General features: G+C 44.0%; 1 protein-coding gene across 1 annotated transcript in view; it reads right to left on the bottom strand.

Moving 5' to 3' along the window:
• The window catches only part of SMARCA5 (SWI/SNF related, matrix associated, actin dependent regulator of chromatin, subfamily a, member 5), a 112,147-nt gene extending 91,884 nt beyond the window's left edge, over positions 1–20,263 (bottom strand). Inside the window, exons 1-2 of the mRNA XM_040331510.1 lie at positions 19,989–20,263; positions 13,783–13,866 (exon numbers count right to left, since the gene is read on the bottom strand). Coding sequence (XP_040187444.1) covers positions 13,783–13,866; positions 19,989–20,105 — 201 coding nt within the window. The 5' untranslated portion in view covers positions 20,106–20,263. The remainder of the gene's footprint in view (positions 1–13,782; positions 13,867–19,988) is intronic.
• Between the last annotated feature and the right edge of the window lie 872 nt (positions 20,264–21,135).

The raw sequence follows: 21,135 nt of genomic DNA, 5'->3' as shown, positions 1-21,135 counted from the left end.
GAACCATTTATGGGCTTCTCATGAAAGGGGTAAATGGGTTAAATACTTATGCAATAAGAGGAATTCTAACTTTCTTGGAGTTAGAAACAGGTTGGATATTCAAAAAAGTATCCATAATTTAAAATTTGCAGCTTTTTTTTATTGTTTGAGCAAAATGTGTTTTGCATTTGTGTTAACCCCCTGAGACTTTCTACTTGTTGAAGCGTTAACTAATTAGAATTTTTTTTTTTTTTTTTTACAACAAAAAGGAAATTTAACATGGAAACGGCAACATACATTTCCAAGTCATTTACAAAGACCCGATGCGTTAGGTCAGGGTTTGACAAATTTACATGGAATCTAGGAGCCAGCTAAAAAAGTTAGGAACCAAAAAACGCACCCTGTCCCGCCAAGCTTGTGTGTCGAAGCCAACGCATACGTAAGTAGCGCCCGCATATGTAAACGGTATTCAAACCACACGTGAGGTATCGCCGCGATTGGTAGAGAGAGAGCGCAATAATTCTAGCCCTAGACCACTTCCAACTCAAAACATGCAACCTGTAGAATTTTTTTTAAACGTCTACTATGGAGATTTTAACCCCTTTCTTACCAGCGCGGTGTAAAATGACGCCGGCAGGAACCCTCCCTCGATCCGGGTGGACGTCATATGACATCCTTTGTTCCCGGCGATCTAGGGTGCGCGGCACCGCTCGTGACCCGGCGCGCGTGCCCGGCGGCTGCGATTGCCTGTGATCACGGCAGGAGTGTAGATCTGTGTGTGTAAACACACAGATCCACCTCCTGTCAGAGGCGAGACCAATGCTGTGTTCCCAGTACAGAGGAACACACATCAGTCTCCTCCCCTTGCGAGTCCCCTCCCCCTACAGTTAGAACACACTTTAGGGAACATTTTAACCCCTTCAGCGCCCCCTAGCGTTAACCCCTTCCCTGCCAGTCACATTTACACAGTAATCGGTGCATATTTATAGCACTAATCGCTGTATAAATGTGAATGGTCCCAAAAAGGTGTCGCAGATCGCCGCCATTACTAGTAAAAAAAATAATAAAAATGCCTATTTTGTAGACGCTATAACTTTTTCGTAAACCAATCAATACGATTATTGCAATTTTTTTTACCAAAAATTTGTAGAATACGTAACGACCTAAACTGAGGAAAAAAAACATTTTTTTACTTTTATTTGTCACTCTTGTTTATAGCGCAAAAAATAAAAACCGCAGAGATGATCAAATACCAAACGAAAGCTCTATTTGTGGGGGGGGGGGGGGAACACAAAGTTTTAGTTTGGATAGTGTTGCATGACCGCGGAATTGTCATTCAAATTGCAACAACACTGAAAACTAAAAATTGGTCTGGGCAGGAAGGGGTTAAAGGGTAAAAGTTTTTCGCCATTCCACGAGTGGACGCAATTTTGAAGCGTGACATGTTTGAGTATCAATTTACTCGGCGTAACATTATCTTTCACAATATAAAAAGAAAAAATTGGGCTAACTTTACTGTTTTATTTTTTTTTAAATAAAAAAATAAGTGTATTTTCCCCCCAAAAAAAGTGCGCTTGCAAGACCGCTGTGCAAATACGGTGCGACAGAAAGTATTTCAACGTCCGCCATTTTATTCTCTAGGGTGTTAGAGGGCGGGAAGGAGATGGGAGTGAAAACCATAAAAAACACATTAGAACTGCTGTTTTGTTACTTGTAATGCCAAGGGCCACCACAAGATTGACAATAGACCCCACCTCAGAACGCTGCTTCAAAGATCTTGCAGCAAGTATCCTCAGAAGCTTAGACATTAAGCTGGTAGAACTTAGAGAAGGTATGAACCAAAGAGTAGTGATTTTGCAAACACCTGTAGATCGGATTTCGAAGGAGTTATCCTTGAGTGCAAGACTACTTAATCTTTGTGGTAGATCAGGAATGGTTTCATACAAAATAGCCGCTAGTTCAGAGACACATCTGATCAATGCAATAGCTGCCAACAAGGCTACTATGGAGGAGATCATGCAAAGGGTTCTTTCTGCAGGTCAGGGATAACCAAATCAAGATCCCAATGAAGCATAGGGTGGAGTAAGGGAGGTCTAATCTGAGAAACATGTTGAATAAGGGTGTCTGTAAAAGAAATGTAAACCACTTCAGCCCCGGAAGGATTTACCGCCTTTTCCGACAAGGCCATATTTTGCGTTACGTCGCTTTAACCGACAATTGCGTAATCGTGCAACGTTGTACTTAAAATCTATGTCCTTTTTCTCCTACAAATAGAGCTTTCTTTTGGTGGCATTTGATCATCTCTGCGGTTTTTATTTTTTGCGTTATAAAAAGAAAAAAAATGTAATTCATCAGTTTAGGCCGATATTTATTGTACATATTTTTGGCTAAAAAATATATAGCAATAAGCGTATATAGATTGGTTTGCGCAAAAGGTATAGCGTCTACACCAGTGTTTCTCAACTCCAGTCCTCAAGGCGCCCCAACAGGTCATGTTTTCAGGCTTTCCATTATTTTGCCAGTGATTTGATCAGTTTCACTGCCTTGGTATTTACCCCAGCCATTTCATCTGAGGGAAATCCTGAAAACATGACCTGTTGGGGCACCTCGAGGACTGGAGTTGAGAAACACTGGTCTACACAATAGGGGATAGATTCATGGCATTTTTTTAAAAAACTTTTTTTTTTTTTTTACTAGCAATGTCAGTGATCCGCAATTTTTCATGGGGACTGACATTGCAGCGGACAGATCGGACACTTGTCATTTATACAGTGATCAGTGCTATAAAAATACAGATTACTGTATAAATGTGACTAGCAGGGAAGTGGTTAACACTAGGGGGTGATCAAGGGGTTAAATGTGTTTCCTAGGGAGTGATTCTAACTGGGGCATGGGACTGACTGGGGGAGAAGACCGATTGTTGTTCCTATGCATTAGGAACAGATCGCTCTCCTCACCCCTGACAGAACGTGGATTTATGCGTGTACACACACACACACACACACACACACAAATCCCTGTTCTCGCTGTCAGGAACGATCGCAGGTGCCCGGCAGACATATGCCCTATATTGACAGAAACACAAAATTGTTGACATGTTTGCAGATTTATTGAAAAAAAACTGAAATATCACATGGTCCTAAGTATTTAGACCCTTTGGTCAGTATTTAGTAGAAGCACCCTTTTGATCTAATACAGCCATGAGTCTTTTTGGGAACGATGCAACAAGTTTTTCACACCTGGATTTAGGGATCCTCTGTCATTCCACCTTGCAGACCCTCTCCAGTTCTGTCACGTTGGATGGTAAATGTTGGTGGACAGCCATTTTTAGGTCTCTCCAGAGATGCTCAATTGGGTTTAAGTCAGGGCTCTGGCTGGGCCATTCAAGAACAGTCACGGAGTTGTTGTGAAGCCACTCCTTCGTTATTTTAGCTGTGTGCTTGGGGTCATTGATTTGACGGAAGGTAAACCTTTGGCCCAGTCTGAGGTCCCGAGCACTCTGGAGAAGGTTTTCGTCCAGGATATCCCTGTACTTGGTCGCATTCATCTTTTCCTCAATTGCAACCAGTCATCCTGTCCCTGCAGCTGAAAAACACCCCCACAGTATGATGTTGCCACCACCATGCTTCACTGTTGGGACTGTATTGGACAGGTGATGAGCAGTGCTTGGTTTTCTCCACACATACCGCTTAGAATTAAAGTGGATGTAAACCCACTCATCCTTTCTAAACTACTGTCAAAGTGCTGATCTATAAGGATATACATGCCTCCTGCATGTATCCTTACCTGTCAAATGTTTCCCCTCTGTCTGTTATAAGAACTGAAAAACTGCAGTTTCTATGGGTGGGTCTGTTGTCTGGAGCTTGGTGGGTGGAGTTGTGATGTCAGTAGACTCCCCGCCCTCCTCTACACTCTTACACTGAATTCTGCTATTATCACTAACATCCAGTCAAAATCCAGAAAAGTAACCACATGACTTCAGAAAATGAGTGGGGGTGGGAATTAAAAAATAATGCCCGTCTCCAAGCTAGTGCATGAGATATGTAAATAACCTGTCACTCACAGCAAGGGGGCGGAACGGACCAAGGTTTTTCCCCTGCAAGTCCGTTTTATTACACAGAACAATAAAAGAGGATTGCTCAGAGCTGGACCAACTCTGTGGCAAGACTGGGCACAGATAGAAAATCTTATACTGTACATTGTGACAAAAAAAAAAAAAATATATTGGGTTTACATCCAACTTTAAGGCCAAAAAGGTTCCAACTTTGTCTCAGCAGACCAGAGAATCTTATTTTTGACCATCTTGGGAGTCCTTCAGGTGTTTTTTTTTTAGCAAACTCAATGCAGGCTTTCATGTGTCTTGCACTGAGGAGAGGCTTCCGTCGGGCCACTCTGCCATAGAGCCCCGACTGGTGGAGGGCTGCAGTGATGGTTGACTTTCTACAACTTTCTCCCGACTGCATCTCTGGAGCTCAGCCACAGTGATCTTTGGGTTCTTCTTTACCTCTCTCACCAAGGCTCTTCTCCCCCCATTTGGCCAGACGGCCAGCTCTAGAAAGGGTTCCGGTCGTCCAAAACGTCTTCCATTTATGGATTATGGAGGCCACTATGCTCTTAGGAACCTTAAGTGCAGCAGAAATGTTTTTGTAACCTTGGCCAAATCTGTGCCTTGCCACAATTCTGTCTCTGAGCTCTTCAGGCAGTTCCTTTGACCTCGTGATTCTCATTTGCTCCGAAGTGCACTGTGAGCTGCAAGGTCTTATATAGACAGGTGTGTGGCTTTCCAAATCAAGTCCAATCAGCATAATCAAACACAGCTGGACTCGCATCGAGGCGTGGAACCATTTCAAGCATGATCAGAAGAAATGGACAGCACCCGAGTTAAATACAGGTCATTCTCAAAAAATTAGCATATTGTGATAAAGTTCATTATTTTCTGTAATGTACTGATAAACATTAGACTTTCATATATTTTAGATTCATTACACACAACTGAAGTAGTTCAAGCCTTTTTATTGTTTTAATATTGATGATTTTGGCATACAGCTCATGAAAACCCAAAAATTCCTATCTCAAAAAATTTGCATATTTCATCCGACCAATAAAAGAAAAGTGTTTTTAATTAAAAAAAAAAGTCAACCTTCAAATAATTATGTTCAGTTATGCACTCAATACTTGGTCGGGAATCCTTTTGCAGAAATGACTGCTTCAATGCGGCGTGGCATAGAGGCAATCAGCCTGTGCTTCTGTAGCGGCCTTAAGCTCATCCAGAGTGTTGGGTCTTGCGTCTCAACTTTCTCTTCCCAATATCCCACAGATTCTCTATGGGGTTCAGGTCAGGAGAGTTGGCGGGCCAATTGAGCACAGTAATACCATGGTCAGTAAACCATTTACCAGTGGTTTTGGCACTGTGAGCAGGTGCCAGGTCGTGCTGAAAAATGAAATCTTCATCTCCATAAAGCTTTTCAGCAGATGGAAGCATGAAGTGCTCCAAAATCTCCTGATAGCTAGCTGCATTCACCCTGCCCTTGATAAAACACAGTGGACCAACACCAGCAGCTGACATGGCACCCCAGACCATCACTGACTGTGGATACTTGACACTGGACTTCAGGCATTTTGGCATTTCCCTCTCCCCAGTCTTCCTCCAGACTCTGGCACCTTGATTACCGAATGACATGCAAAATTAGCTTTCATTCGAAAAAAGTACTTTGGACCACTGAGCTACAGTCCAGTGTTGCTTCTCTGTAGCCCAGGTCAGGCGCTTCTGCCGCTGTTTCTGGTTCAAAAGTGGCTTGACCTGGGGAATGCGGCACCTGTAGCCCATTTCCTGCACACGGTGGCTCTGGATGTTTCTACTCCAGACTCAGTCCACTGCTTCCACAGGTCCCCCAAGGTCTGGAATCGGTCCTTCTCCACAATCTTCCTCAGGGTCCGGTCACCTCTTCTCGTTGTGCAGCGTTTTCTGCCACACTTTTTCCTTCCCACAGACTTCCCACTGAGGTGCCTTGATACAGCACTCTGGGAACAGCCTATTCATTCAGAAATTTCTTTGTGTCTTACCCTCTTGCTTGAGGGTGTCAATGATGGCCTTCTGGACAGCAGTCAGGTCGACAGTCTTAGCCATGATTGGGGTTTGGAGTAATGAACCAGGCTGGGAGTTTTTAAAAGCCTCAGGAATCTTTTGCAGGTGTTTAGAGTTAATTAGTTGATTCAGATGATTAGGTTAAGAGCTTGTTTAGAGAACCTTTTCATGATATGCTAATTTTTTGAGATAGGAATTTTGGGTTTTCATGAGCGGTATGCCAAAATCATCAATATTAAAACAATAAAAGGCTTGAACTACTTCAGTTGTGTGTAATGAATCTAAAACATATGAAAGTCTAATGTTTATCAGTACATTACAGAAAATAATGAACTTTATCACAATATGCTAATTTTTTGAGAATGACCTGTATATGAGTGTCACAGCAAAGGATCTGAATACTTAAAACCATGTGATATTTCAGGTTTTTCTTTTTTAATAAATCTGTAAAAAATATTAGAATGAAACAGGGGGCTCCGAGATAAGCCTGTCTGGAAGAGGCCAGAGATAGTCTCCTAGATGTTTGAGTAGGTCTGTCTACCAGGTTCTTCTAAAGAATTTTTTCATGCATGAAGGATTACCAGTTTTTTGCTTTTTTTTTTTTTTTTTATAGGCGCATTTGAAACAAATTTTGCAATTTAGGAAAGGTATACAACCTGGAAACAGAGTTAAGGGAATGATCCAATACCAGTGCTAGAGAATCCTTAGTTATGATAAAGAACAAAAAAAAGGGGGTAACTGGTTGTATCTGGTGCCCATTATTTCTACACCTGGAATTTCCCATTTCCAAAACATAAGAAATTAACCACTTGCTTACTGGGCACATATACCCGCCTCCTGCCCAGGTGAAATTTCAGCTTCCGGCACTGCGTCGCTTTAACTGACAATTGCGCGGTCATGCGACGTGGCTCCCAAACAAAATTGCTGTCCTTTTTTTCCTCACAAATAGAGCTTTCTTTTGGTGGTATTTGATCACCTCTGCGGTTTTTATTTTTTGCAATATAAACAAAAAAAGCAACAATTTTGAAAAAAAAATTAATATTTTTTACTCATTGCTATAATAAATAGCCCAATTTTTTTTCCCTCAGTTTAGGTCGATATGTATTCTTCTACATATTTTTGGTAAAAAAAATAAATAAAATAAATCGCAATAAGCACTTACAAAATATGGGACAGAATTTTTTTTTTTTTACTAGTAATGGCGGTGATCTGCAATTTTTTTATTGGGACTGCGACATTATGGCGGACACTGTTGACACATTTTTGGCACCATTCACATTTATACAGCGATCAGTGCTATAAATATGCACCAATTACTGTATAAATGTGACCGGCATTGAAGGGGTTAACACTAGGGTGAGGAAGGGGTTAAATGTGTACCTGTATTGTGTTCTAACTGTGGGGGGAGGGGGGTGACCGATGCTGTGTTCCTATGTACAAGGGACACAGATCGGTCTCCTCTCTCCCCTGACAGGACGTGGAGCTGTGTTTACACACAGAGCTCCACGTCCCTGCTCTGTCATTGCCGATCGCAGGTACCTGGCGGACATCGCGACCGCCAGGCACGCGCATCAGAATCTCGGGGGCGCACCGCTCACGCGCCCCCCAGTGGCATCGAGGATGTCATATGACGTCCTGTTGGATTTTCAGAGCCACCGTGTGGCCGTCATTTGACAATGGCCTGGGGCTCAGGTGGTTAAAGATGTTAGGCTCATCCTACTTCATCCAGGCAGTGATGGCTGAGGTAATCTGCCTGCCAAGTCTCTGCTCTTGGGATTTAAATAAAAAAAGGGGGGAAAGAAGGAGGGCTGGACAGAGCTTCCCACCCATGAGATGATCAGAGTTGCTTCCAATTCCTGACTCCTGGTACCTCTCCCCTGGTTGATAAAGGCCAAAGCCATGACATTGTTTGATTGTACCCTGATAAGGGGACCCAGAAGAAGGGGGTTCCAGTGATTCAGAGATAGCTTTAACACCCCGAAATCCAGGATGCGCACGGTTTTCATCCAAAAAATTCAAACGTCAGAAGAAATAAATTTCTTATTTCATCTGTTCTTAACCACATCAATACTTTCACCCCCTTCCTTCCCAGGCCAATTTTCATCGCTATTGCATTTTCAATGACAATTGCGCGGTCATGCTACGCTGTACCCAAATGAAATTTTTATCATTTTGTTTGCACAAATAGAGCTTTCTTTTGGTGGTATTTATTCAGGACTCCGTTTAAAAAATGTTTGCGATATAAGCGAAAAAGTTGCGGAAATTTGGAAAACAATATATTTTCTTTATTCCATTTTAAAAGAAATCCAATAAAATCGAATTTTGTCATAAATTTAAGCCAAAAAAAAAATCCTATTAAGTGTATAATTGGTTTGTGTGATCACGGACATATGTACGCAAACGATCATATGTGCGCAGATAATCATTGGGACATATGGATTTTACTGTTACATATGTGGGGGACATGTGTTGTGCGTTTTACGGACATGTGCGTTTTACATGGTGTGTTACTAGGCTGGTGATCAGGGTGTAAAAAGCTGCAAAAAAAATCTCATACACACTGATCACCAGCCGGGTGCAGCAAACCACTCTCCTCACTGAGAACTAATGTGCGAGGAGAGTAGAGCCGATCGCCTAGCAAGCTCTGTTTACATCACATGACGGCTGTGATTGGACATGGCCGTCATGTGATCAGGAGGGCCAATTACAGAGCCCTCCTGCAAATCCGAGAAGCCCCGTGTACGGGTGACGCAAGTGTATTGAGGCTGCGCGGGCATGTGCGCGATCCAAATAGGATTTTGTCGTCATACTTGCCTGTAAAATCCTTTTCTTTTGAGTACATCATGGGACAGAGACAGGCTAATATTCATTACCTGCTGGGACGCCCCAGAGCAATAGCCTTGAGGGGAGGGATACACCCTCCCAAATAATAATAACCATCAGAACTTTATACGGCAACCTGCAGTACACTGCGGCCGAAAACTGAATGCTTGACTGCCCGAACATCCACTTGATAAGAATGTTGTGGACGTATGCACTGAAGACCAGGTAGCAGCCTTACAAATCTGAGCCACAGATATTTGATGGTTCCTATACCCCTGGTAGAATGTCGGTCAACTGAAAGGGGGTAGCTTCATGTTTCAGACCGTAGGCCTGAATGATCAACTGATGGACCCAATTGGCAATGGAAGCTGTCTGCCCCTTTCTTGAATGCCATCTTTTGGCTTCACACCAAGCATTACAAGTCTTCCAGACTTTATGATAGATTCTTCTAGTGACAGTTTTTCTAGCATTCACTAGGGTAGGCATCACTGGTTTTCGAGATGCCGCGGTCCTTTAACACCATGGCTTCAATAGCCATGCCGTCAAATTGAGAGACTGCAAACTGGGGTGGAATATGGGACTTTGGACGCTTCTATGTCAGACTGACAAGAGACGGACCAATCTCTGGGAACCAGGGCCTTCTGGGCCAGGCTGGTGCTACCAGAATGACTGGCTCCATGGAACTATCAGAGCATCTGCTCCAATTACCAGAGGATCTCGTCAGAGAGACAAACTGTTGTAGTTTGTTGTTGAATCTGGATGCCAGTAGGTCAACCTCTGGCAATCTCCAATGCTGGCAAATTTCCCAAAACACCTCTGGGTGTATGGACCATTCCCCCGGGCAGATCTGCTGGGGGCTGAGATAATCTGCCTTTCAGTTTTCTACTCCCGGGATACAGACTGCTGATATCATTGGCACATATCTTTCTGCCCAGGCAAGTATGTAGTTCACCTCCTTTAGAGATGAATGACTCCTTGTACCGTCTTCGTGGTTTATATACACACGCCACTGCAGTGGTATAGTCGAATTGGACCCCGATAGGCTAGTCCTGAAGCAGGAGTGTAGGACCAGACGTACTGCCCTCAATTCTAGGACGTTGATGGGCAGGATCTGTTTCTGACCATCTCCCCTGGGCTGAGAGCCCATCAAGGGTTGCTCCCCAGCCTGAGAGACTGGCATCTGTAGTCAGTAATTTCCAGGTTACTGGGAGAAGGGTTTTCCCTTTCGCAGGTTTTGATCTTTCAGCCGCCAATTTAGGCTTAAAGGGGTTGTCCTTATTTCTTCTGAGAAATCCTCACTTCCTGTTCTGTCTGAAACTCCACACAGTAATGCAAGGCTTTATCCCTGGTGTGGAGTGTCGTGTCCGCCCCCTCCCATGGACTACAGGAGTGTCAAGACGCTCTATGTTGCAGATAGAGAAAGGAGCTGTGTGTTAGTGGGCATCGTGACTCTCCTGAAGTCCAAAAAATGTACCTTTCCCCCTTTAAGGATGCCTGAGGGGATAAGCACATTGGATAATCCAGGGCTTTTCTTCCCCTATTTTAAGCCAACAAAATGCTTTGTTGTAAGGGCCTGGCATGTAACCGGGCATAGGGCACTGCCTCGAAAGAGGATACCATCCTCCCTAGAAAGCTCATGCAGAGCCGAGGCTTATCTGATGCACCTGAACCTTCAGGGCGCAGATCCTTACGTGGTAAGAATACTCATGCTTAGGATCAATCTAGATACCCTAAATTTTGAGCTGGTCTCAAGTTTGGCCTTTAGTATATATGATCCAGCATAAGCTCTTGAAATACTGTACTGTGTGTATTATGCTCTGTTCTAGAACCTGTACCGAGTGGTCTCTGAGCAGGAGGTCATCCAGGTTCCCTGAGCACCAGACTCCCTTGGGCTCTTAAAAAGCCCAGTACTGGTCCTAGGACCTTTGTAAAATACCTGGAGGGTCAGTCAGAAGGTTAGAGCCACAAACTGAGAATGACATTCCTCTACTGTAAAATGTAGGAACCTCTGTTAAGGCTGAAAAAATAAAAAAAAAAATAGGTATGTGAAAATACTCATCTTTTATATCAATTGAGGCTAAAAAGTGTCCCCTCTGAAGTGAGGTTACTACTGAGCGGACAGACTCCATCGGAAAGGATTGTATTGTTAGATACTGGTTCAGGGATCTTGGGTCCAAAATGGGCCTGGTGTCCCCGTTTGGTTTCTGACCCATAAACAGGTTTGAGAAAAACCCTGTGCACCTTTCGAGTATCGGAACTTCTACAATTACTCTTTGACGCCCTAGGTGATGTAGTGCTTGAAGTAACAAGCCTCTGAGGATCCAAGGGGACGCGGAATCTTAAAAACCTCTGGGGGGCATCCCCCGCAACTCCAGTCTATAACTGCGAGATATAATTGAGGTGACCCATTCGTCATGAATTGTTACATTCCAAAATGTCCTCAAAGTCCAGAAACCCCCCCCACAATGGAGTGGGGGCTTCCCCTCAAAGCAGGGATTGGTGCTGTGTTCTAGAAGAATTTTAGACCCAGGGCTTTTTCTAGTCCTGGCCTTGTGGTTTGCCCCTGGTCTTAGCACCCTGTGAGCAGTGGAACCGCCCTGATGCCGAGACCCTTGAGGAGGCAGTCCCTAAAGAGGGATGTCTGGTGCTTTTCTTCACAGGAATTGGAGAACTCTTCCCACCGGAAATCTTTTGGATCTATTTGTCCAAGTGATCACCAAACAAATATTCCCCATAAAAAAAGGAAAACCTGCTAATAACCTTTTACAAGGAAGCCAGTACTTTTTCCCATAAAGTCTGCCCATATGTACAGACCTAAGAGCCAGACGAGAAACCTGCTGTATAAAAACCTTTAAGTACCTGTTCACACTATCACAACTTGGGATCCGACTTGTGTCGCCCCAAGTCCCGCGACATGAGAAATTAAAGTGAATGAGAGCCGTCTTAATGCACACTACTGAAGTCTTTCCGACTTCAGAAAAGTTTCCTGTACTACTTCAAGGCGACTTCTACCCATTGATTTCAATGGAAATCGCCAAAGTCAGATCAGTGTCTTAACTGAAGCAAATTTACAGAAAATTTACAGAAAGAGAAAATAGTTCTCAGGCAAATCCCTCCCACAGAGCCAATTATTGTTTGATTGGCCAGTAGCAAAGCCTGTCCTGGAGGCGACTTGAAGTTGCCTTGCAAAGTCGTGCCGACTTTCATGTCTCTGTAGTGTGAACCAGTACTAAGGTATCAACAGCAAAAACACAGCGCTCAAGGAATATCTGTCATATTAAGGCAGATCATCCTCCTGGTTAGGCCTATTAGGCCTCTTGATCCAATCCCTTAGGGACTGGCAAATACCAATTGCTGCAACAGCTGCCTAAATAGCTGAACTGGTCAAAGAAAAAAAAAAAAAAAGGAAGCCCTTAAAGCGGATGTTCCACCCCAAAAAAATATTAAAAGCCAGCAGCTACAAATACTGCAGCTGCTGACTTTTAATATTAGGACACTTACCTGTCCTGGAGTCCAGCGCCGCGTCCGCAGCAGAGCACGAGCGATCGCTCGTCGCCCTGCTGCTCCCCCCTCCATCCACGCTGAGGGAACGAGGAAGTGAAGCGCTGCGGCTTCACTGCCCGGTTCCCTACGGCGCATGCGCGAGTCGCGCTGTGCCCGCCGATTGACTCCCACTGTATGCTGGGAGCCGAGTGTTCCCAGCACACAACGGGGTGGGGGGGCGACGGGATGTGACAGAATGCCCGTCTTTTGCCCGTGAATGCCGGGCCGGAAGTGGGTGAAAATACCTGTCTTTAGACAGGTATCTGCACCCCCCTCCCCCCTGAAAGGTGTCAAATATGACACCGGAGGGGTGGAGGGTTCCGATCAGCGGGACTCCACTTTAGGGTGGAGAACCCGCTTTAACTCCAATTTCTTGTCCACAGGGTCTTTTAGGTCCTGTGCGTCATCTTCCAGGTGAGTTTAAGGAAGAGACTGCTGCATCTGCTGGCACGCTCCATTTTTAACAGACCTTTCATCCATGGGATATGAAAGGGAAACATTTTAGGAGGAGGAGTAAGGGTCCTATTAGGATTTCCCGATCGGCATACACTGCCTGTTCCAGAAGGGGGTGTAGAGGGAAATACTGTGTTGCCTAAAGAGGCCTCATGGATCCCAGAGAAACAGGGGGGCTCAGTTAGCTCTGTTTTTTAAAGAGGCAACTTAACGCAGAATGAACCATTTCGGTCAGGGTCTGGATGAGAGGCATCTATCTGCAACTGCGAGGCAAACATCCACTGCATAACTTCTTGTCCAAATTGCTCGGAAGGAGACTCATCTGCTGGGCACTCCACTAAATCCTGAGTTTTTTAGCCAATGGAGAGTCGAGCAGATCAACGGCATCTCCTTGCAGAGGACATCTGGGAATATAATCAGGGCACTGATCATTAGTGCCCTGATTACAATAAAGCACACACAGGGAAAGCAATAAGTGCCCACCACTACTAGCAATCAGTGGCCATTAGTGATTCCAGTCAGTACTGGCCATCAGTGAAGGAAAAAGATTACCGACAAACTAAGAAAAAACCCCCCCCCCCCCCCCCCCCCTTTCAAAATTTTCTTAGTAAAAAAAAAAAAAATAGAAGTGAATACCAGCAAAAAAAGTTATATTTGTGTGAAAAAAATTATAAAAATTCCATATGGGTACAGTGTAGCATGACCGCGCAACTGTCATTCAAAGTGCGACAGCTCTGAAAAATAGCCTGGGCAAGAAGGGGGTGCAAGTGTTCTGTATTGAGGTGGTTAAGATATAACACTTGCATTGCAAATTGCATAGGTTTAAAAAAAAAATTCAAATACCATTTAATTATTTGACAATCCTCATTTTAGCTTTTAAACTAAAAACGTATAGTTACCCTTTTCTCCTCATAAAAAGAATCTTCTCCACTGCTTTCCTTTTGTTTGAAGGGGAAATCGCTGTCATTCTCAGATTCTCCTTTCTTAAAAGCAAGAAGAAAAAAAAAAGGGTTGAGAAAATAAAAAGCTTATGACAGTATTAAACCCAAAAGCAAACATTTAATTATAATGCAGATTACCAATTCTTAGCTGTGATTGCTACATTTGCTCCCCCCCCCCCTTTATTTTCCCTTGGTGCTCCAGGCAGTAAGGTGCTGTTTTTCCAACAGCACAAGTACTTTGTTTTGAAACAAATAGTTTACTGACAGGGGTGCTTACAATGATCAGTGCGGGGGGTCAGCAACTTATAGATCGCGACCAGGTGACTGGCAGAACGCGGTCTGGGCTTGCTGACCCACCAACCCCGGTCATTAAAACAGAGTGCAATGCAGAGGGACTACTTGTAAAGTTGGACCTGTAGTAGGAAGCAAGAGCCGCCAATGCCTCCTATGTAGTGCTGGCTTCTGTCCCATGAAGAGTGATACCAACCTCTCATCCCAGCAAGCAGTTTCCAGAGCGGTGCCAGCAGCAGGAAAGATCTTCAGGTCAGTGTGAAGCAATACACTGGGCATAATAGTACATTATAGGGTTGCTTTCACACTGATGCACTGTTGTTTACCCACACTGCAGGTGCAGTGTACCTGCAGCTTCCCTGCGCTTAGCCATAGACTTCTATTACATCCTGCATGTTCGGTGCACTTTCTGAAAGCGCACAAAAACTCCTGCATTCCGAAAGTGCAAACATGCAGGATACAATAGAAGTCTATGGAAAAGCGCAGTTAACCCAGGAAAGTCAGACATGCACTGTGCTGCACCTACGGTACAGGTAAACTGCAGCACATCAGTGTTTTATATGTATAATAAACCTCCCAGGAGTGACACTTTAAAAACATGAATATATATATATATATATATATATATATATATACACACATATACACATACATACATACACACATACACACACATAAAAAAAAATCAATAGTCCATAAATTGTGATGATGGATCATCCACAGTGACGCGAAATCCAAAAACAAGCACCCAAGGAAGAAGTGAAGATAGGAGTGCCTCCACCTACGAACACACTGCCGCTTACCGCAATGTTCTGATCCCTTATTATTGGGGGGGGGGGAATCAATGGACACCTGTGGCCAAATACCCAGCCTCGGGTCTCTCTGGCATGCAGCAGACGTCCCAGCTTCAAAAGTGGTACCCTCCTGTGAGTTTACAGGATCAAGGTATCCCGATAAAAAAGACAAAAGGCTAATATAGTGTAAATCCAGCGTTCTGTCCCTTATCCAGAGTTTTTCTCATCTTGTATTTTACAAATTGGGTTCATTGAAATACCAAGTTAGGAACAGATTTAGTTTGATTTCATCTATTCATATGTCCAGTTTATTATTTATTTTTTCATTCCCTTAGGCACAGCATTCTAGGTTTGTATAAATAGTGCATCTGTAATCTCTAATATAGACGTGACAAAAGTTTACCCTCTTCTAGTATATTTGCTTCATTGACAGTGTTCCCCCCCCCCTTTACCAAGATGGCAGGACTCAGATCTAGGCTTGGTTACTTGCTCTTTGTGTATTTATGCGGTACGTCAGAACCAGGGCTGTGGAGTCAGAGTCGAGGAGTCGGGGGAAATTTTGGGTACCTGGAGTCGGAGTCGGCAAACAATGCACCGACTCCTACTAAATTTAGATTGGAATAAAAAAAAAAAAAAAGCAAGTTTAAATGTCCCAATTCACAAAAAGTTATAATTAATGACTTCTCTACTGTAAGAATAAAGACCAATGCATGCAGTGCCTCACGTAACCGCAAAACGAACACGTTAAGTGACCGCTTAACTATACCACTATATGGCACGCAACGCACAATTAGGAGCTGCAATACTTATACTTTCCATAGTGTTGTGTCCTGCTTTTACAGGGAACGCAGCGTCCATGTGTAACCTAGCCTCTCACTCATAAGGGATTAAATAAATATGTTTTTTTGCAGGACTAGAGAGTGAGACGCTTGTATAAGTGAAGGGAATGGAGGGCCAATAGTTCAAGACTGAAGCTGTAAACCATTGGAAAAACTGCTGTCATTTAGCTAAGGCTATAAAAACTTGTAAACTCCAATTGTTAGCTTAAACTTTAAACATGACTATGGGATTCTCCTAGGAAAATCATGTTTTAGAATAAATGCCCCTTCCTGGATCCTCCCACTGCCCTATGTTTTGTTTTTGTTCTAAAACAACCAAATAATGTGGTTTGTATTTTTGAACTGGTAAAGATCCTGTTCCTGATGTTTATGCCTGCTGCTACTATCCAGCCACTTGATTGATTAAAGCGGGAGTTCACCCATAAAACAATTTTTCCCCTTAGATGGATGCTTGTTTTGTCTAGGGGAATCGGCTAGTTGTTTTAAAATATGAGCCGTACTTAACGTTTTCGAGATGCATCTTCTCAGTCGCTTCCGGGTATGGGTCTTCGGGAGCGGGCGTTCCTTCTTGATTGACAGTCTTCCGAGAGGCTTCCGACGGTCGCATCCATCACGTCACTAGTAGCCGAAAGAAGCCGAACGTCGGTGCGGCTCTATACTGCGCACCAACGTTCGGCTTCTTTCGGAAAATCGTGACGCGATGGATGCGACCGTCGGAAGCCTCTCGGAAGCGGCGGAGAAGATGCATCTCGTAAACGGTAAGTACAGCTCATATTTTAAAACAACTAGCCGATTCCCCTAGACAAAACGAGCATCCATCTAAGGGTAAAAAGTGTTATGTACGGGTGAACCCCCGCTTTAAAAAAAAAAAAATAATAAAACTTTGTTTTCATTGTGTTTGTCTTTTGCTTAAACTGTGCAATACAGTAGACTGTTGGCTTCCCAGCCAGTAGTCCTGTGGTAGGTTGCGTTTCTTTCCCTCAAGGAATGTATAAAATACATTCGCATATTAATACAGAGGAGTCGGAAGTACATAAAACTGAGGAGTCGGAACATTTATCTACCGACTCCACAGCCCTGGTCAGAACGCCGCCCGTATCTGACGTCACCGCGCCCACGCCAATCCCGGGAACTATACGGGCTGTTTGAGAGGCGGCCGGCTCGATTTTATACCATTTTATCTTCACTTTTATACAAGTGTCCATTCGTCTTTTATTTATTAAATGTGTAAGGATTTACACTATATTAGCCTTTGTTTTTTATGGGATACCTTGATCCTGTAAACTCACAGGAGTGTAACACTTTTGAAGCTGGGATGTCTGCTGCATGCCAGAGACCCGAGGCTGGATATTTAGCCACAGGTGTCCATTGATCCCCCTATAACAAGGGATCAGAACATTGCGGTAAGCGGCAGTGTGTTCACTTCTTCCTTGAGTGCTTGTTTTTGGATTTTGCGTCACTGTGGAGAATCCATCACAATTTATGGACTATTGAGTTTTTGTTTTTCATTTATATAGACTCTCATGCTCATATTTTTAAAGTGTCACTCCTGGGAGGTTTATAATACTTCACTGCGTGCGTTTATTTATTACACTCAGTTGAATTTTTTCTTTTTCACTGGTTTGCTAACCATAGTCACCTCAGCGTGCGTGGTTATTTTTGCTATTTTAAAAACCTTATGTTTTTAAAAAATTGTGGTGCAGTGCACTTACATTAGTGCTAGTTAGACCCTAGGGAATAAAAGGGCGGTCGTTGCAACTTTTTTGAGAAAAAAAAAAACATGTTTCATGAATTAAAGAAAACAGTAAAGCCCAATTGTTTTGTAGAATGTGAAAGATGTTACGCTGAGTAGATACCCAACATGTCACACTTTAAAATTGCACACACTCATGGAATGGCGCCAAACTTTGGTACTTAAAGCGGAGGTCCGCCTAAAAAAAAAAAAAATTATTAAAAGCCAGCAGCTACAAATACTGCAGCTGCTGACTTTTAATAAATGGACAATTACCTGTCCAGGGTGCCCGCGATGTCTGCAGCCGAAGCCGATCAATCGCTCGGCTCTCGGCTGCCCCCGCCGCCATCCTCGGTGAGGGAATTGGAAGTAAAGCTCTGCGGCTTCACTTCCCGGATCCCTACTGCACATGCGCGAGTCCCGCTGCACGTCCTCACTGGTACCCGCTGTCTTCTGAGACCTGTGTGTGACGTAGACCCCCACAGATTCTGCCGAGAAGTGGGTTCAAATACCTGTATTATACAGGTATCTGCACCCCCTCCCCTCTGAAAGGTGGCAAATGTGACAGCGGGGGGGGGGGGGGGGGCGTTCTGGAGAGATGCGGGGTCAATAATGCCTGTTACACACGATCCGATTATCGGACGAATGATCGTCCGTTTTTTTTTGTATGCCAATCTCACGTTGAATCTGATGAGTTTACTAAAGTCACGAAAATTCTCGTACGGCTCAATAAAAAAAAAAAAAATAATCGGAAGTGATGTCGAACGACAGCTGTACTGATTAAATGAAAATCCGATAGAAAAAAAATTAAAAAAAAAAATCGGATGAACTGTCCTGATCGGCTCTCGGGAGCTCTGTAATAACGATCCAATTATCGTTCGATTGTTTTGAAAGCGGCATTTTTCGTACGATTTTCGGATCGTGTGTATCGGGTATAAGACTTTAAAGGGGTTGTAAAGGTAATAAAAAAAAAAAATACCCTAAATAGCTTCCTTTACCTTAGTGCAGTCCTCCTTCACTTGCCTCATCCTTTAATTTTGCTTTTCAAATGTCCTTATTTCTTCTGAGAAACCCTCACTTCCTGTTCTTCTGTCTGTAACTACACAACGTAATGCAAGGCTTTCTCCCTGGAGAAAGCCTCTTGAGGGGAGGGGGGGGGGGGGAGCAGGAGTGTCAGGACGCCCACTAACACACAGCTCCTTTATCTGCAAAGTAAAGAGTGTCCTGACTTGCCTGCTCCCCCCTCAAGAGGCTTTCTCCACATCAGGGAGAAAGCCTTGCATTACGGTGTGGAGTTACAGACAGAAGAACAGGAAGTGAGAATTTCTCAGAAGAAATAAGGACATTTAAAAGCAAAATGGAAGGATGAGGTAAGTGAAGGAGGACTGCACTAAGGTAAAGGAAGCTATTTAGGAGAAAACATTTTTTACCTTTACAACCCCTTAACCGACAATTGTGAGGTTGTGCAACGGTGTACCCAAACAAAATGTACATCCCCCACCACAAATAGAGCTTTCTTTGATCGCCTCTGCGGTTTAAAAATTAAACTTTTTGCAACAATAAATATCCCAAATTATGAAAAAAAAAGATGCGGTATATAAATCGAAATAAGCGCATATCGATTGGTTTACTCAAAAGTTATAGTGTCTACAAAATAGGGGGATAGATTTATGGCATTTATTATTTTACTTGTAATGGCGGGACCAATGACATTTATACAGTGATTAGAGCTAAAAATAGCCACTGATTACTGTATACACGTCAGGGAAGTGACCAACTCTCAACCAATAACAGCCGATCACATGATGTAAACAAAATATCTGTAATTTTTTTTCCCCCCTAGTGCTAACAGCATGAAGGAAAAAAAAGTTCCATCACCGACCCCTGACAGAGGGACATCGGTCCCAAACAGATGCACCGCTACGATGCGGTGCCCACCACTGCTGCCGCCCCCCGAATCAGCGCCACCTACCAGTGCCCCCCCCATCAGCGCCACCTATCAGGTTTTACGATCTGTCATTTAAGCAGAGCGTTTTGAAATTGTGGCGATTCTGCCCGCAATTCAAAACGCCCAGGTGTGAATGTAGCTCAGGGTTGAAGAGCAAAAAAAAATACACACACACAAACCCCGATTATGAAGGGGGTAAAACCTCTTAGAGATCAAGTGGTTATACTACAAACATGACTTGTATAGATATATATTTCTCCACTTTCCCCCATGGAGGTGGAGCTCCCCTTTAAGAAGAGAAGCAGGCCTGTGCAGGGTGTCCCCGGACAAGTAGTTATCAGTAGATGAAGTAATAATAGGAGAGGCCAGGTGATGGAGGAGGCGGAGGCGGCATCAGGACAATGTCAGAGAAGAGGCCTCCTCCATAGAAGGTGAGCTCTGTCTTCATACTGGTGTCCCACAATAAAGTGTCCCCCTCTCTCTCTTTCCCGGGTAAATGAAGGCAGAGGAGGCGCCTCATGGCCTTCACTCCGCTCACCTCCTCCTCTTATCTCACTCACCGCAGTCACTTCCTCCTTCACACCGGCTCCTTCACCGTCCAACTCCGTCTTTTTCCCGCCCTCTTCTTCTTCCTTCACCGGCTCCTGCCTCTGCGTCTCGGCGCTCTCCTCAGACATATCTTCCCCCGGCACAGAGCTCACCACACGGTTACAATGGTAGGAAGGAACCGGCAAACAGTTGGTGGGCGGTGCTTAACGATAAACGCGGGTGGCGGGAGTTACACTAGAAGAAGAGCGCGCGCTCACCCTGCCGGCTTTTTTTTTTTTTTTTAACCTTGTGCGCGCGCCTGTCCGGAGGGGCGGGCACGCAGATATCGCGAGATCTTGTCACCCCCGTCTTCTATAGGCCAGTACCGTACGTGCGGCTAGGAAATGTTCTGACAGCTCTGACTAACGTTATGTGATAAATATCTAGGTAGTTATTTTATCCGAGGGCACAGACCGCATCGCCGCCGCGCTTTTTCTTTTTAGAGACATGCGTCCATGTGTAAGGAGGCGCGCACGCAACACTCTGGGCAGGGTTTCGGATGAATGAGAGGCAGAGCTGCTTTGTGTTGATCTCGGAGGAAATCTCGCGGGAAGGACTGAACACCGGCTTGTTTGATGACCGCGTGCTCCTAGTGACGTCAGGAGCTTTGTTCTGTCCGGTTGTCGGATACTTATCAGGGAACTTGGTGACAGATGTGATCCATGGTGGCCTCTCCCCCAGCAAAGGAATATGGGACTTCATTTTCTGTTCTATTGTAAACATTGACACTAAATAAATGCTCTTTTTTATTATTATTATTATTATTATGTAACTTTTTATGACACCTGTGACCATACCTCCCACCCAACTGTCCCTGATTTTAGGGACTGTCCCTGATTTTAGGGACTGTCCCTGATTTTGAGCAATGTCCCTCTGTCCCTCATTTTGGTCTGTTCTATAGAGTTGTATATAAAATGCACTTTTTATCTATCAAAAAGTGTTTTCCAGCGCTAAACCTTTCATCTGATTTCTAAATTGCTGCATGTGTAAATTCCAAGAGCCAATATAAAGGAATAGTAGTGGTAAAAAAGTACTTGTAAGTTTAACCAATCGTATGTTTTTGTACAATTCTCCTTTAAGGGGGCGTGGCAAGGGGTGTATCCTATGCCTGCATACTTT

This window comes from Rana temporaria, chromosome 1 (assembly GCF_905171775.1).
Source record: "Rana temporaria chromosome 1, aRanTem1.1, whole genome shotgun sequence".
Classification (NCBI taxonomy): Eukaryota; Metazoa; Chordata; class Amphibia; order Anura; family Ranidae; genus Rana; species Rana temporaria.
The sequence above is the reverse complement of the archived record's forward strand: the minus strand, read 5'-3'. Positions and strand labels throughout refer to the sequence as shown.